The sequence below is a fragment of the Oryzias melastigma genome, linkage group LG20, assembly GCF_002922805.2.
Source record: "Oryzias melastigma strain HK-1 linkage group LG20, ASM292280v2, whole genome shotgun sequence".
Taxonomy (NCBI): Eukaryota; Metazoa; Chordata; class Actinopteri; order Beloniformes; family Adrianichthyidae; genus Oryzias; species Oryzias melastigma.
This window is the reverse complement of record NC_050531.1, coordinates 21,929,757-21,947,854: the sequence shown is the minus strand read 5'-3', so window position 1 is coordinate 21,947,854 and position 18,098 is coordinate 21,929,757. Positions and strand designations below refer to the sequence as shown.

The 18,098-nt window shown below is 40.0% G+C and overlaps 1 protein-coding gene across 1 annotated transcript in view; it reads left to right on the top strand.

Annotated features, from left to right (window-relative positions):
- Positions 1–18,098, top strand: part of slc2a15a (solute carrier family 2 member 15a) — a 52,864-nt gene that overhangs the window by 17,051 nt on the left and 17,715 nt on the right. The window contains exons 3-8 of the mRNA XM_024279831.2: positions 2,103–2,263; positions 2,764–2,888; positions 3,257–3,402; positions 7,324–7,456; positions 8,608–8,795; positions 9,928–10,038. Of these exons, the coding sequence (XP_024135599.1) occupies positions 2,103–2,263; positions 2,764–2,888; positions 3,257–3,402; positions 7,324–7,456; positions 8,608–8,795; positions 9,928–10,038 (864 nt within the window). The remainder of the gene's footprint in view (positions 1–2,102; positions 2,264–2,763; positions 2,889–3,256; positions 3,403–7,323; positions 7,457–8,607; positions 8,796–9,927; positions 10,039–18,098) is intronic.

Sequence of the window (18,098 nt, the reverse complement as noted above, 5' to 3'; positions counted from 1 at the left end):
GAGCCATCTGATTGGTCAATTTATAACTCTAGTAACTTGTGATAATGGAAAAAAATCTTTTAAAAAAATTAGGATTAGAAAAAAGAAGTTAATCAGAAAGCAGCAGAGGAAGAATGATTATTCTGACATATAAAATGACTGAGAAATAACTGTCTGTTTCTCAATGTAAGTCAATGGGACTTTGGCCTTTTTGCAACCCAGTGGTACTTCCTATATGGAACATGGAAGTAGGGGGGTTTGTTCAGTCCAATTCTTTCTTGTACAGTCAATGGCCGGTCCTGGCTACTGCCCATTGAAGGCGGTGGCCTACTTTCACGAGGAGTGGAGGTAATGCATTTCCAGTGGGGGACCTCATGGCTTGAGAAGTCCAGTATTTTTTACAGTCAATGCTGCTGTCCCAGAACTACTCTCTGTTGGAAGAGGGCAGCTGACCACCGACCTCCTGGGTCCTAATGCCCTCCCACCACACATGTAAGGGGCAACCATGTGCAATTACATGTACTTCAACTTAAAACGTTGGAAAAAATAGATAAGGGTGAAACATTAAGTAGAACTCAGAAGTTTCTGAACAGTTATACACTTTAATTGGTCCAGTGAAAACAGTATAATTGTTACATGTCACACACGGAGAAACATCTTAACATTGGGGAGAAATGTTTTGTAATTAGATTGTAAAGGTGGAATAAACAGCGCTTTTTATAAGGTGAAAATAGCATTGAACTAATGAGGATAACTAATGCTAAGTTTATATTAGCTGTTGTGTAAGAGAGCACAGATAAACGACTGCGGATTAAACTGCAAGAACACTCTTAAACAAAAAAGAAAACCAAAAAAAGGGTGTTTGGAAGCTCTCTCTTTCTTGGGTCAGAAATGCCAAGGAAATCATTTCATACACTATTTTGTGATATTCACACCGAATGCGGCAGATTTGTCAATATTGTGTCTGCCACCTCTCTTTTGACGCCTGTCAAATTTACTGCTTAACGAGTGGACGACTCAGCCATGGACAACTGCCAAATTTTTTCTGGAATTAATTTGTTGCCAAATCATGGAAAACATGGGGGATGTTGTGCGAGTGGCTTAGTTTTATATGTTTTGGAGAGCTTTACATAGATGCTGGCAAGCACTTTGCAGTGTCTGGGTTCTTCTGATCTTTCAGTCTCTCTCGGAGCGGGCCTTCCGTACGGTGCTGCGAGAGCTGCGCCTGAATTACAGCCATTTTAAATGTTACTTCCGTCTGTCTGTGGCCCAGTTTAAGCATTAACCCAAGAGGGGATATATAAAAATGTGGGGATTTTTTAATTGTTGTCTTACTGGAAATAAAACAAAACATGATAAGCCCATGAAGCTGGAGCATGGGGCCGCCACAGCGATTAATTGTGGCAGCTGCGCCGCAGGCAGCCAACCAACCCTTGGCCGGCCAGCATTGCACTTCTGCTGCCCAGGGACTGGCAGCCCTTTTCTGTGGCGACTGTGGCACGGACAGCCATCCCCCGGTGAGCCACGCTCCCCAGGAACCGACAATCGGGAGCGTGGCGCATGCTAGCTTTGCCAGACTCTGAGCAGCGAAACTTGCATGCTCTGCTGGAGCCTGGTTGGCAGTGCTTGCTACGCTGTCTACCGGGCGGCTAGCTACCCTTGCAGGAGTGATTGCTCCACCGGCTTTGTGACAGGCCGATGAACTGTCCAGAGGGTATCCTGCCTTCGCCAACCAGTAATCAGGACAGTATCTGTCAATCCTGCTGCCCCAGCAGGTTAAGATTATGGATGGAAGATCAGGACAAAAATCCTCGCATTGCGCTTCCTTGTCAAATCTCTGTTTCTACCCTTTGACATAGTCACTGAAAATGTAATAAGCCCTAAGCTGAGGCCCTGATTGGTTAACACGCTCATAGCACCTTGCCTTGTCTGAAGCCCAAATTGCACTGCGTCAGATCTCGTCTTTACATTGACTTCACATTGAAACTTGAGGTTGCATCCCCTGTGAATGCACCATTAGAGTCCCTAGTATGGATTTAGCGTAAACTTTGGTGTGATTTTCAATCTGACATTTTCATTTTCCTGTTTTCACCCTTTTTCTCTCTTCTTCTTCTCCTCCTCAGTATATTAAGGACTTCTACAATAAGACTGTTCTTAGTCGTAATGGAACCGGACTCAGTGGGGAGACATTAACTGTCATGTACTCTCTCACGGTGTCTGTCTTTGCTGTTGGAGGACTAATCGGTTCGCTGGTTGTTGGCATGCTGGTCACTCACTTTGGCAGGTAAAACACTGACACAAAGTCCATGGATCAAGATCAGGAAACATTCAGCAATATATTATGATTGACCTCATGGAGCATGATGTTAATAAAGGAAAAAAAACTTTGATACTGCATTGGTCAAGACATTTGAACAAATACAAGGTTCCTATGTTTAGGTGTAGTCTTAATCTTGATTAATGTGGATAAAAATCACTATATATCATTATTTTTATACATACTATGACCACCTTCTCCTGCTCTTGGAGAATAGACACCAAAATTGTTATCAATGCCATTACTGCTAACAGATTTAGCTAAATTCTCAGGACATTAGAATCCAGTCACATTCAAATTTAGATTAAGTTTGTGCCCTCTGCAGTGTTCAGTAACTGATTTAAAGTCTGTTGGAAGAAATGAGTTTCTGCTGAGTAAACCCTAAACTTCAGAGAAAACAAAGTTTTTCCATTTTAATTATTTTGGAAATGACTGACAGTTGTTAACATGCTTTTCTGAATTTGTAGGAAAGGTACAGTGGTAAACTCTGCGGTGCTGGTGTTTGTTGCTGGAGCTTTGATGGGGTTCAGTAGGATATGTGGTTCACCCGAGATGGTCATCATTGGTCGCTTTATAACTGGAATCCACTCTGGTAAGGAAACACATATCAGAATCCTAGTACACAAAGTTAGATTGCACATTTATATTTTATTTGTAGCGCAACTGCAAGTCTCACCACAAGGAAATAACTTTTATCAATGCATTTGACCATTTTTAGTATAACTACTCAGTCACTTGACAACATGCATAGTCTTCTTCTTTTCCTTTGAGCTTTTCCCTTCAGGGGTCGCCACAGCGAATCAGTTTCCTCCATCTAAGCCTGTCTTCAGCATCCTCCACTCTAACACCAGCCACCTTCATGTCTTCATTCACTGCATCCATAAACCTCCTTCCCAGAACTTTCTACTGAATTGCATCTGATTATACCAATGTTGGATCTTTTGTCATTTGTTCCTACAGGTATCTCTCTCAGTGTTGTACCGATGTACCTTGGGGAAATAGCACCAAAGAACTTGAGGGGATTCTTGGGTCTCGTTCCTAGTATTTTTATTGGTACTGGAGTCTTTTCTGCCCAAATCCTTGGTCTCCATGAACTTCTAGGAAAGGTAATTGGTACAGTTATCTAACAATAACCTGCTTAGATTGGGGGTGTTGAAAAAAATATTTGACAATATATAGGGATGTTTCTGATACTCCTTGAAGATGCACTGTAGTAGACTAAAGTAACACTAGTTTCAACTTAAACTGGTTACCAAGGCTAACATTTGACAGAGTTCACCACTAGTGACACACTAGCAATGATCTATAGGATTTTTGAAATAGTGGGCTTCTGTGCTGTCCGTTAGGCCAGCCTTTTCTAGGCATTGGTAGGACTTTTTGATATCAGCCACATAGCCTGGATAAAGACATGCTTACTAGTCTTTGGCTTCCTTCTTCATGACTAGAGTACAGTCTCCAGGTGCTGGATTTGGGATGAAAAGCTCCATCCATAGTGAGGATCCCACAGTATCATTGACTTTTACAAGAAGCTGAGCGGGGATGATATCAGAGGAACAAGCTGAAGGTTTCATTTTAAGGATTTGTATTGTAGTGTCCTCCACTGACACATCCTTAAAACAAGACCAGGTTTGTACAGTGAACCCTGAACCAGCTGTAGCATGGCAAGAGAGTGGGGGAATATTTTCTTTGAGGTTTTCGATTTTATTAAATTCTTGAATTCTTTATTGAATTCTGAGAAATCATTTGCAAAGCACGGGGGCAGATGGTAAGGCAGGGGAAACAATAGAGTTAATTGTGTCGAACAAAACTTTTGGATTTTTCTTGTTAAATGTTATCAGCTGGGAGAAATATTTTGATCTGGCTTATTTCGTCATTTCATTAAGAGAGGACATCAGGTCCCTAAGGAGGTGTAGTCTGTGGACCTCGAGTTTGGTGGACTTCCACAAACGTTCAGTTTTACGACACAGTCTTCTCAGATTTAAAATACATTCATTTAACCGAGGAATATGGCGTTTCTGTATGACATTGTTTGATTTGAAGGGTGCAACTTTGTCCAGAACAGTTTTAACATGGCTGTTAAAATGGTGCACAAACGTATTTACATCAAGGCAGTCTTTTGAAAGAAAGGGATCAAACTTAGCACAGAAATTCTCAGCTGTGGTCTCAGTTATAATCTGCCTTTCTGACCTTATACTCAGGTTTTGGGTCAAAAGGAAAGTAAAGTTCAAAAAACACAGCAATGATCACTTAAATGGACATCATGAATGAATGAATGAATGAATGAATAAATGAATGAAATGGTTTATTTCAAGCAATCAGCTCACAATACATGAAATAACATATCACTAAATGAATCACAAGTAGATCACTTGAAAGGGAGTGGAAGGAAGTGAACTTATATAATCCCACCCCGACTTGACCATACCATTTTTTTTTTCATGAATTATCAATATCCGGTTCAGGACTTAATATCAAATATTAAGAGATTCAGGCTATTAAGGATCATTAATATCATTAATGTAATCAAGTTTAAAAGCTTCCACGACAAATAATTTATATTATTCAGTAACAATAATCTAATATTCTCATTGAAAAAAGAGACTTTATACAGATTGTATTCAAATAATTATGATAATACAAAAAGTAATAAGTAAGTCATCTTAATTTGCTAATAAGGCAATTAATGCAGATTGTATTTATCAGAGAGTGATTATAAAAATAGAAAATCATCTTCATTAGTTAATGGAGAAAAAAAATATTCTAATTTAAAAAGAGAAAAAAATATATACAATTTGTGCAGATTGTATTCATCAAAGAAATGATTATAATACACAAAAAATAATAAGTTGGAAAGAAAAGGATCAGGAATTTGAGCAGAATCAGTGCTACATCACAGCTTAGGAACAAGTTTAAGGCCACGTAATCGTTCGTTCGAGACTGTGAAGGTCTCATTTCAAGGGAATTCTGCTCGAGTTCTGCAGCTCAGAATCGGGTCAGAGTTCACAACCAGCGGGTTTTTTTAGTTCACATTTCACATTTTATTAAAGGTTCAAACATGCTTAACCCCAAAGTTCTCAAAGTCTTTCATGGATTTTATTTCCAGAGGCTTCGTCTGGTCCGGTGGTCCGAGTGGTTTCACAAAGATTCTGGAGTTCAGAGTCCACGTGCTGTGGATCTGTTTCCTTGATCGTAGGAGCCTCGCGTGCTTCGCCAGATCAGCGTGATATTTAGAAAGATGTTCATTAAGATTCACCATAGACCCCTTCAGTTGTTTGCGTTGTTTCATCAGAGCTATCTTGTGCTTTCGATTCACAAACCTGATCAGGATCGCTGGTTTATCCGTAGTCTTTCTCAGAGGAAGCGGATGACAGACCTCAACAGTGTTTCGGTCCAAGGAAATCCCTTAAGACGCAAGAAATACCAAAACCTGATTCTGTAGGGTCGGGTTGGCATCCATCACAGCTCCGTTAGCATCCATGCTAGCGCTGGTAGCACCAGGCCGCACCCGGGGTTGTAGTTGAAGTCCTGTGAGAATCGCATTATTCATCCGTGCCTGTTGATCCATGTCATGCATCCTCCTCTCCAGGAGATCTTGGCGATTATCTCGTTGTTCGTTACGTGCCTTTTCGTGATGGAAATCTTCCATGAGTTGTAGCAGCGGGGATAGTTTAGATTCAAGCTCCAAAAGCGCTGCTTGCTTAGCATCATTCAGAAGAACAGGGGTTAGCTTAGCTTGTATGTCGGCTAACACGGTTTTGAGCTCTGCCAAATCAGCTTCAAAATCTTTCTTCGGTGCCACGTTCAACTCTCCTCGTTGCGGTAGTTGTTGCAGCAGCTTGGGGATTAAAGTCACTTGTGGGCAACTTTAAAAGACTTTAAAAGCCGAAGAGTTGAGGAGAGCTGGAGATACATGTCTGCTCGTCGTGACCCGGAACCGGAAAAAAAAAAATAAAGGGTTTTTCAAAAATATGTCCAGACTCAGATAATACTCCTGATCAGAAGTGAGCGAGTTCGACTCCCGCCTTGCCCGCCCATGTGTCAAAGTGTCCTTGGGCAAGACACTGAACCCCGAATTGCCTCTGGTGGGAGGTTGGCGCCAGTGTTCGGCAGCGGAGCCACCACCAGTGTGTGAATGTGTGAATGGGTCTGTGACTGTGAAGCGCTTTGGGCCCTCGAAGGAGGGTAGAAAGCGCTATACAGGTATACGTTATTTACCATCTGACTCATGGACCATAGGCCGGGGGTTTGGGACCACTGCTTTAGAGCATCTGATAACTGGCGTTGCGTAACTGTTTATTGCCCTGGTCTTGTTCTTGCCGTTGATCTGGCTTCTTAGGACTTGCCTTACTTGTTGGAGGTATTTGGCTGTTGCTGCTTTTGTTGCTGCTTCTTCCAGGTCTCTCTTTTTCTCTCTTTGTTACATTAAGCTTCATTTTGAAACCTTAATGACATCTCATCGTCTGTACTGTAGATCCTGGTGGACATGCTTACTCTTCGCGTATAATTTGATGGCATCCATGTAGAGACGGTGATTGATGATGGTCATGTTGATTATTTGGCTGAAGGGGTTCAGACCTATGCAGAACATTAATGGGGACAGACTGTCTTTTTGATATTAGCCACTTCTGATAGGACACTTGTGCAAGTGGCTTAGCAATGGCATTACCAATGTTGTATTTGGTCAATCAACCAAGTTCCCATGACTTCAATTTGGAATGTTTTTACTTTTTAACATGGAAATTTGACTATTGTTCGCTAATTTTACCATTTTACATAACAAACCTGTTTACAAACTTGTATCAATACATTTCTCAAATTCGATTGCCTTCACTTCTCATAAAGGTATTATTAGAATTGTGGTTTTCTTTTCATTAGCCAATGGAGGTCCAATGGGAGAATTCAATAAACATCATTGTCACCCATTTCTTGAAAACTATGTGTTGCACAGAGTAAACCTCTTTCAAATGTTGCTGTCAGTCTGATATTCTCACTATACAGAGTAAGTTAAAGTGATATTGTTGTTGCAGGAGGAGTACTGGCCACTTTTTTTGTCTGTGGTTGTTGTACCCACTTTCATCCAGTTGATTCTATTGCCGTGGTTTCCGGAGAGCCCCAGGTACCTGCTGATTGAGAAGAACAATGTCCACGCCACAATCACAGGTTTGTAGTGTTTAACCCATAAACAAAATCTAAGGTAAGAGAATCAGAGAGAGGTCATTGATTTGACAATAATCTGCAATACATACAGTGTGCTAATCTAATTTCCCTCTGAGCAATGTCATGAAACAAATATTAACTGTGTGACAGATATAACGTAAAAATAAATATTTGAAAAAAATAAAGGAATGTTTATTTAAAAGCCAACACTTCACTTGTTTCATGTGCCTTTAAGAAGAAGAGAAAAATTTGAATGTGACAAAAAACAATTAAGTTGAACCACGTAACAGCAATATTCACATGTTGAAGGAGGTCAATCGAAAATAAAAATGTCACTGAAGAAAATGATGACTCTGTCAATATTCACTTAAAAGAATGAAGTCATTTGCAGAAACAGCACTTAAAAAAATAATCAAGAAACAGAAAAGTCTCATTATGCAATGAAGTTATCAATGTTCAGATCGATGTTTTACCGTCCTGGTCCTCAAGCACTCCTGCACTGCATATTTAACTTTGTCCCTGTATTACAGCACACTATTTGTTTTGTACATTGACCCCAAAGCTGTTCTGCTCACAAGCACTGAAGTGTTTCATGCCTGAGAATTGCAGAGTTCCCTGGCCTTGAGAATATGGGGTTGTTTTGGGATCATTGGTGTCAAAAACTTGTCTACTTCTTGAAAAGATCAACATTTGTCTTCAATTTTTTCTTATAATCTTACCTCCCTCGATAAAACATTGAACTGTGAATATCTAATTGTTCCCAGATAAACAACAGAAATATTGCATTTTTTATTTTATTTCCATTCAATTTTTTTTGTTTTTTTTAACTGTGCTTCACTTAATCATCTCTACCAGAACCTGGTGTATATTTACTGTGTAAACAGAAAGGATTATCAACTTTTTTTGCATGACTTGTGGAGTTACTCTTGATTTTGTTGAGAAAATGATTGCATATTGCTGTTTTATCTCCTAGGTTTTTGTTATTTAGTTGATTTCAATTATCTTAATACTTTATAAAAACACACAAATAAGGGGGTCATTTTTTTTTCATTTTGAAACAGAAATACTTTTCTTTTTCCCTCCTACTTTTGACTGTAGGTCAGTAGTTGTAACTGACCTTGTTATCCTGCATATTTCTACCCTTTGGCTTTCAGCTCTAAAATGGTACAGAGCCAGATGTAACATTCAGGCGGAGATTGAAGAGATGCAGGAGGAGCAGCGCTCCTTGTCGTCAGTGGAAACTCTGTCTGTCTTCAAACTGTTAATGGATGAGTCTGTGCGCTGGCAGGTGCTGACGGTTGTGGTCATCAACATTGGCATGCAGCTTTCTGGGATTGATGCTGTGAGTACTCTAAACAACAACAAAACAAAACATTTTTTTTTCTGTGGCAGCTCTGCAGAAAGATTTTTTAAATGCTTTGTGGAGATCAGGATCATAGCCAATAGGAAATGTTAAAAGGTTCCACTCATTAAAAAGGAAGGAAAATTGGGAAGACTGGTTTGGTTTATATAAATAACCCAAACAAAAGAGCATATTCTTATAAAAGAAAAGAGTCTGTCTGATAGTCAAACCTCAGATCCAAGAACAACAGTGCGGTTTTGGTCCCAGTCGTGGAACAGTGGACCTGCTCTACACCCTCTTCAGGGTGCTGGAGGCTTCATAGAAGTTTGTTAATCCAGTTCATATGCGTTTGTGGATTTGAAGGTCGCATTCCTCCATGGTGTCCTGTGGAGAGTGCTCTGGCAGTGTGGGGTCAGGAACGCCAATAGGGATGTTGGGTCCCATGAAAATAATTGGGCCCTTAACACTGGTAAATTTGCAATAGGGGACTTTGTGCCCCCTCAGTCTGGCCCCCTATAGAATCAGCCACCTTTAACCCCCTTATCGGTGCCCCAGGTCTGGGGAGCCTTACTGATGGCTGTCCAGTCTCTGTATGACCAGAGCAGGAGCTTGGTTCACATAGCCGGCAGTAAGTTGGACCTGCTCCCGGTGCATGCTAGACTCTGGCAGGGCTGCCCTTTATCACCTTTATCTCCTCTCTGCTCTTTGCAGATGATGTTGTCCTGTTCAACTTCATCGAGCTGGAACCTCCAGCATGCATTGGGGCGGTTTACAGCCGAGTGTAATTAAATCTAAAAGAAAGATTCCCCTAGTCTCCACAGTTCTTATGGACAGGAAAAAGACCATATTTATCAAAAATCCCTTTGAAACCAGACTGTAAACCATACATGTTTCTTTAAAGTTGGACTGTTTAGTATAAAAATCAAAAGGAAATTTTCTCTCACTAAAACCTGCCTCCAGTGGTCTTTTGGCAAACTACAACTTTTGCTGCTTCTTGGTTTGTAAAGGAAGGTGGGAGCTTGTTTGCTTGGTGCTCATGTATCTCCATGTGAGGATATTGTTATGCAGATGACTGATCAGAACTTTGAAAAGGGAATCTAATTGAAAAATCTATTGTTCTGTTTCACTGCAGATTTGGTTTTACACCAATGACATCTTTGAGAATGCTGGCATCCCCCCCCCTGAGATACAATACACCACTGCTGGAACAGGAATCATTGAAATTATTGCTGGACTCATCGGGGTAAAGTTACTTTCAAAGATTGTGATTTTTTTTTTTTTGGTGCAATAATGTACATTTCATATTAAGTTAAAACAAAAACAAATATATCTGTGTAGACAATCAGAAGAAAACAATGGGCAATTGGATAATCTGGAAACATTAATTTCATATACAGTAGTAGATCCTGGAATATTTATAAAATACATTTCTGCACAATAGGTGCACAATATGTTTCTCCTCTCACCCTCCGCCAGTGGTTTCTCCTCCACACCTCTACCAGAGGCTTGGGATCTTGAGGGTCCTGCACAGTATCCTAGTTGTTCCTAGAACTGGGCTTTTCTGGAAAGAGATGTCTGAGGTTTTTACAGGGACCCACTGTTGTCACTCTTTCAGTTTGTAGGGTTACTGAAAAACTCTGTTATCTCAGTCCCAAAAAGTGGAACTTCAAAGTTTCTGCACAGGATCGTCAAGCTCCCAGACCTCTGGTATGGGGATGAGTTATGCCCAAAAGTTCCGGCTCAAGGAGTCAGTGCTTTATAATGAATCAAAAGAGCTGGCTAGCATTGAGCAAGTGCCAGCTGCCAAGTTTTTTTTACTTTCCCTGCTGAGCTCAGCCTGTCTGAGCTTTGCTCAAGACAAAAATTTACTTTGATTGGTCAGCAGTGGCATCAGGGTCAGTTAGATGGGAGGATATAGAATCAGGTCGTTATGTGAAAACCGAGTAGCATCCAAACTGATTCATCCAGTTTTTTTGAAAGCCAATTTTCATGAGGCTATTCGAGGGCATCAACACCATTTGCTTGGGTTTAGTCCTGTTCTCTAGATTTGTTGCAGTTTACTTCTTTGTGTGTGCAATTGATATGTTTAAATAATATATTTAACAAAAGGAAACACTGCTCAAAATTAGCCAGTTATAAAACTTCTTAAGTTTTAATTTAATTCTGTTCTGTGGATTTATTTGCAGTTTAGTTGTTTATCTGAGCAAAATGATGTTCAGTTAAATATCAAGGTAAATATGTGCCAATACATACAAACTCAAATAATGCACACACAAGCTAGAATCACAGACAAGTTTAATTCACACACACATGTGAATGTGAAGTTGCAGGAAAAAGAGAAACATGTGAGAACTTGCTTGACAAAATCCTTACCAACTCTTACCAACAACGGATATAAAAACCAGCCTCGTCAGGTTATTATGCGCACAACCTTAATAAACATCCAAGGTATTTAGTTTTAACATGGTGACGCAGTGGAGCTAGCAAAGTGCTAACTCCAGCCAACAAGCCAACAACACCTAGTGAACAGTTCATGTTTCTTCTCTATGGTAGTGTTGGGAATATTAATAGTACTAACAAATGGTCCATAGAGTCCCGATTCTCAGCTGAATCATTTATTCACAGAACCGAAGTAGTATATCTACCCCCTTCTGATCTCCGTGTTCGACCATAGCTGGTCTATAAACGAGATGAACACTCCTACGTAAATTTGTAACAGTTACAATTCCGTCTCATGCACCAGCCCTCCCTTCATTTCCCCGAAACCCAAACTTACCGCGTTAAAACTAAATACCTTTGATGTTAATAAAGGCTGAGCCATAATCACTTAACGAAGCTGGTTTTAGATATCTGTTTTCGATGCATATTGCATCTCCCCTTTTCTCTTCTTCATCCTCTCCTTTAGAAGATTTGGTCTGCTCACCTTCATCCTCACTTTGGATCTTCCTCTTAAACTTCTGATTTATTTTTCTCTGCATGTTCTTTTTTATTGACTTTTTCTTTGAAATAATTTGCTGCTTTATTTCACAATGTTACAATTTACTTTTTTATCTTGAAGTAAATGTATATTGAATTTAAAATTACTAATCACAATAGCGGTGAGAAGTTTATAAATCATTTAGTGTTGCTCTTGTCCCGTGCACCTCCGTGTATCACACACATTAATGATCAGGTGACTGAACAAATTATATGCTCCCGAATGAAAAATCAAACGCACCCCATTACACGCGCATTCGCTTTGCATTTGTTTGTGGACAGCACAGTCTCGTTCCAGGCACACAAGTGCCCGGTTCGGGATCCCTTCGCGTCACTCCTCAAAACCCCTGGGTGTCCCCAGCTCGTCATGTTCAGGCGCACCTGTTGGGAACGTCGGGGATCTGCAGCCAGCCGGGCCAGGACGCGACGCCAGGCATGGCACCGCACGCAAACTGGAGCCGGGGTGCCAGTGCACTCCGCGTCCTGGCACCGGCGGCCCAGAGGTTGGGGACCCGTAATTTAATCCGAGTGACAGGCTTGCTGGGAGGCAATGAATTGGGGACACGGAGGGATCGAGGCCCGGGAATGAGGACATGTAGTTATGGAAGCAAGAGAGCACAGACCTGAAGAGAGATGCAGAGGATTAAATCAACTGGCCGATGCGCCACTAAAAACATCCAAATAAAGCGCTGCCTGCTCTCACTTCGGGTGTCAATTTTCTTTTTTTTTTTCTTCCAACTCAGCGACTGTGGCTTCTGTCATGTGTTACAGTGAAAACCGGCCGCACGGCTGATGTCTCCAGCCGCAGCAGAGTTCCACCTCCAATTCTTTTATATATTGCAAATATTCCCAACACTACCATAGAGAAGAAACATATGAACTATCCACTTGGTCTTGTTGGCTGGAGTTAGCACTTTGCTAGCTCCACTGCGTCACCATGTTAAAACTAAATACCTTTGATGTAGGGCTGGGCGATAAAACGATAATTATTGTTATTGCAATATTACTTTTTTTCGATAGTGAAATGAGTTTATTGCGATAAACTTTCCTTTTAAATGAACACGGGAGAACCCCCCGGAAGAGCCGCGCTTCTTCTTCTTCTTACGGAGCGGCTGATTCTAGGAGCCCAGACTGAGAGGGGGGGCACGGAGGCCCCGAATGATGACAAAAGGACAGAGGTGGGACCAAGTCATCATTTTGCAAGTCCGAGTCAAGTCCCAAGTGAAAAGCACTCAAGTCCCAAGTCGAGTCACAAGTCATGACCAACAAGTCTCAAGTCGAGTCACAAGTCCTACTATTAATATTTCAAGTCATTTCAAGTCATTTATAAAACAATGTAATATTAATTACACAGATCTTGTGTGCTTTTATGAACTGTATTTTGAAAGCATTTTAGCTAAATTCCCACTGAGTTGATGCATCCCCGCCTCAAAAATCCAAAATAATTTCTCTATAACAAAAACGCAGTTAACCACATTTGAAATGTGGTAAGATGGAGATGGTAGAGAACCAGGGTAGTCTGGATATTTAAGGGGTCATACCATGATTTTCTTAAGCCTTTCAGAGTGAACTATATCCATATATATGATCATATATTACCTTTGGAACAATGAAAAACACATTTATGAAATACTACCAGTTATTTTCTTCAGTTTTTGTCCTACCCGGAAGTAAAACAACTAAATTCCTGAGGCTCAGCCTGCTGCTGTGTGTGGCTGCTGCCCATTTGATTTCATTCTAGAGCCAGCAGTGTGTATTCGTTTTTTCCTTGAAAAATAAATATCTTTTTTTTTTCAAAGATGGATGCACATACCATATATCTGCCCTTAGTAGGCCCAGCCATCGCTACACTACTTCACAACAAAAATACACTTAACGACTGTGCCCGATGGGGGGTCTTAAAGGAGCCCCGCATCTAAAGTAACAAACTGTTTGAGCTGGAATTTATTCAAAACACAACTGGAAGATATACGATATTCTGCATCTAAAATGAACGTGTTTTTTGCTGATCATCATTAGCTCAGTGTAGAAATTGGGTGTTGGTGTTAGACTGGGGGCGGAGCTATCAGAGCATACGCTTCCTAAAAGGGGCGGTCTCACTCTGTGACATCCAATCATGAGGCTCGTTTTCGTGGGTATGGGAGGGGCTGCTGCTAACAGCGCAGTTTGTAGAGCATTAATGATAATCAGATATGCATGAGTGAATCAAAATACCGCTTTGGAGTTCTTTATGTGAGGAATGAACATTAAAATACACATAAAAGCTCAAAAAGTTGGTTTTTCATGGTATGGTCCCTTTAAATCCCCTCACTACAGACCAGAGATGTGCTCTTAAGCTTGTGGGTGATGAGGTACTGACTCTTTCAGTCTGATTTATAAACCAGTATATTTATCAACTAATGATTCTGTTTCATTTCAGCATTTTTTTTTATAAACAGAGCGGATAAAAGAAGAAGAACTGAGGAAGAATGTAAAATGCAGAGTGGTTTAGTTTGACTCCAAAAAACAAAACAAAATATATGAATAGTATATCTAGGTTTATGTTTAACATTTCTGTTGTGAAATTATTTTTTGCTGTTTGGAAAACTATATATATATTTTTTGTATTCAGTACAAAATTTCTGTCAACTTACTGTCAAAATATCTCACATTAAGTTAACAGGAGTTAAGTTAAATTCTGTATTCAAGACAGAAAAGTAGGATTCAAAACGAAAATGCCTAGTGTAAAACTAAATTTGGTATCTATATATATATATATATATATATATATATATATTGGTACATATATTTAGAAAGTGACTATTCACATGAAATTTTATGTATAAATATATATTGCAAAGCTATGCATAAAATACTACTTTGTTCACGCTGTACTTGAACAGGAAATACTCTGAATACAGAGATTATGAGTATATTCATGATTAAATTCATTAGAATCAACTTAATTGTATTTATGGTGGACAAATCTTTTTTATCAGAAGTACACATCTCATGATAGCAGGTGAAACACTAAAATAGACATTCAAACTAAAAACTCATAAAGCACTAAATGTAAATATTTTGTCCATGAAAAATGGAAGGAAAGCAGCAAATATTCAAGAGGGAATGTGACCCCCAGAGAAAGAGGATGCTTTTTTCTGAAACACACCACAAAGCTTAAAGCAGCAAAAGTGGTAAGCCGAAAAATAGGGGAAAGAAAAAACCCTAATGCAGCATCTCCGTGAATTCTATAATACGTTTGCTGGATTTCTGCGAACTGCAAACAGTTTGTTGTTGACGATCTCAAAACTTTTATGCCAGAACTAAAAACACCGGCAGGAACTCGCGCTTTTAAAGGGGAGGCGGGGCTTTGTTTTTCTGCAATTTGATTGGTTGGACTGTCACATCAATCAAAAGTGGCTCTAATTTGATTGGATGTTGGGCTGACACACGGATGTAAACATACACAGACAGAGACCGCGGCGCGCGGCTTTTTCTCGATATACTTTATAATATACTTTATAATCCGTGGATTTGGGGGAAAATGGCAAGTCTTTCCGAGTCACAGGGCTAAAGTCCGAGTCAAGTCACAAGTTATGTATATTAAAGTCAGAGTCAAGTCACAAATCAGAGGTAGGAAAGTCCAAGTCGAGTCTAAAGTCGTCAAATTCATGACTCGAGTTTGACTCGAGTCCAAGTCATGTGACTCGAGTTCCCACCTCTGCAAAAGGGCACAACAGAACACATTATTTCAGTAAACCAATAACCTATATATAATCGCAAATACTTTTATTTTTAATGTCAAGGTAACGATGTTTATATATTGTGTTCTGGAAACGTCGTCACCGGACCCCCCTCCTCTACGTTGAAAATGGTTCGGTCCGACTGGATTGTTTTCCCGCAGCTGTTTGTAACCGACAGATCCACAGAGTGTGAGGGAGAGAAGACATGCTTTAAAATCAGGAGTTTAAACACCTGATTTAGAGGAGAACCTTCATGAAAACAGAAAAAGGAGACAGTCTGTCTATTGCCGCGCGTCACGCGGGGCTGAAAGAGGAGAGAAGGAGAGACTGCGCATGCTCGTAACAGCCGCGCGCAGGGGGGCGGGGACTCGATTGTGGCTGTGGAGTTGAGAGTTTGAAGGTTTTGTTAAAATATTAACCAAAATCTTTTGTATAGAGCAGGGGTATTCAAATCCAGGCCTCGAGGGCCGGTGTCCTACATGTTTGTCTTCCAGAAATCCTGCCTTATCTGCTGCTAATTTCCAGGATCAGGTATGTTTAGCCAATAAGGAGCTTCAATGAAAGGTTGGTTGTAAAACATGTAGGACACCGGCCCTCGAGGCCTGGATTTGAATACCCCTGGCATACAGCTTCGAATTAGAATAATTTGTTGTTTTATTATGTATCAATAATGAATTTGTTAGTTACATTTGTTCCGTTTATGGTCATTTCTTACTGAGGTGATCTAATAATAGTAAAATAAACTTGTTTTTAACGACTCCTGACATGACACTAAATGAAGAGATCTTATGTGTTTGATCAATCCTCCAACATGTACACATGTCAGATGACTGAGTGAAATGATGATTAAATCTATTATCAGAACTGTTTATTTTAAGATTAAGTTTTATTATCTTCTGCTGCACAGCAGTACCTATAGTTTCTGTTCAGAAGAAATTAAAAAATAATATAAAAATAACTGCAATATATTTGCTGCTTCAGAACAATGTTTTAAAGACTTAATTTTAATTTGAAAGGAACTTCTATGTGCTGCAGTCAGATTAAAATAAATCAGAAATTCTGTACAGAATATTGAAAACATACCACCGTTATGGTTTAACTATTGTGTACATTATGTATGTACAATATTTATTAGAAATATTTAAATGTTCCTCACAGTTAGTTTCAATACTACAGTTAATACAAAAAATAATATAAGTTTAATTTGATCTAACAAAAATTTAATGGGAGGGGGGGGGGGGGTAAGGTGTAAAAATCTGAAGTCCTAAAGCTCTTTGCAATAAAGATTACTTTGATTATTTGATTATTTGATTTATATCGTTTTTGATATCGTCATCGCAAAAAATGAAAAAAACGATATCGCAATATGAAAATTCCCATATCGCCCAGCCCTACGTTGATGTTTATTAAGGTTGAGCGCATAATCGCCTTACGAGGCTGGTTTTTTATATCCATTGTTGGTGAGAGTTTATTTACTACAGAAAAAAAACAACAAAGGGAAGTTTCAAAATAGTATTTTAAGAGACTTTCCTCCAGCTTGGTGCGCTATTGCTGAACAATAAATAGCCCCCTGATCCCTGTCCTCTGATTGGTTGATTTTTGACGAGCTCCCCCTGCCTGACCCCTCTTCCCTGCAAGTTAGTTTTGTCACAAATCTTCCACACGGGGGTGTGTCAAAAGTCAAAAACACGCTGAGACTCAAAAAGTGTTTGTGTGAAACTCTTCTACAGAAGAAAGCTGAAGCTACAAGTAAAGATTTTTTCAACACAGTCTTACAAGTTGTGTTTTTCCCCACAACTTCAAGTAAAATCTTGCGTGTGATTTTTCTTCACATGTAACATTTTGCACACAAGTTAAGGTTTTTGTCAAGCAAGTTCTCACATTATATTCCACAAGTTCACATCTTTCTCACATGTTCCTGTTTTTCTTGTATTCCACATTCAGTTTTACATGTGTGTGAATTACACTTGTGTGTGTGTGATTCTAGCTTGTGTGTGTATTATTTGAGTTTGTATGTATTGGCACATATTTACCTTGATAATTTAAACATTAATCAAATTATGGTTTTGTAACTGAATAAGTTCCCCAAATTTGACAATTTCTAACTACCAAAGTATACAGTTGTGCTCATGAGTTTAAACACCCTGGAGGAAATTATGTCTCCTTGGTCATTATTTGTAAAATATAAATGATAACACAAAAAGAAATTCCACTCAGTTAGTGGTTGGGTGGGCTGCCTGGTGGCGCAGTGGTTAGCGCTCTTGCCTCACAGCGAGAAGGCCCCGGTTCAAATCCTGGCTGGGACCTTTCTGTGTGGAGTTTGCATGTTCTCCCCGTGCATGCGTGGGTTTTCACTGGGGACTCCGGCTTCCTCCCACCATCCAAAAACATGCTTCATAGGTTCATTGGTGACTCTAAATTGCCCCTAGGTGTGAATGTGAGAGTGAATGGGTGTGATTGAGGCCCTGAGACAGACTGGAGACCTGTCCAGGGTGAACCCCGCCTTCGCCCGTCAGTAGCCGGGATAGGCTCCAGCACCCCCGCGACCCTGAAAGGGAAGAAGCGGTCAAGAAAATGGATGGATGGATAGATAGTGGTTGGGTAA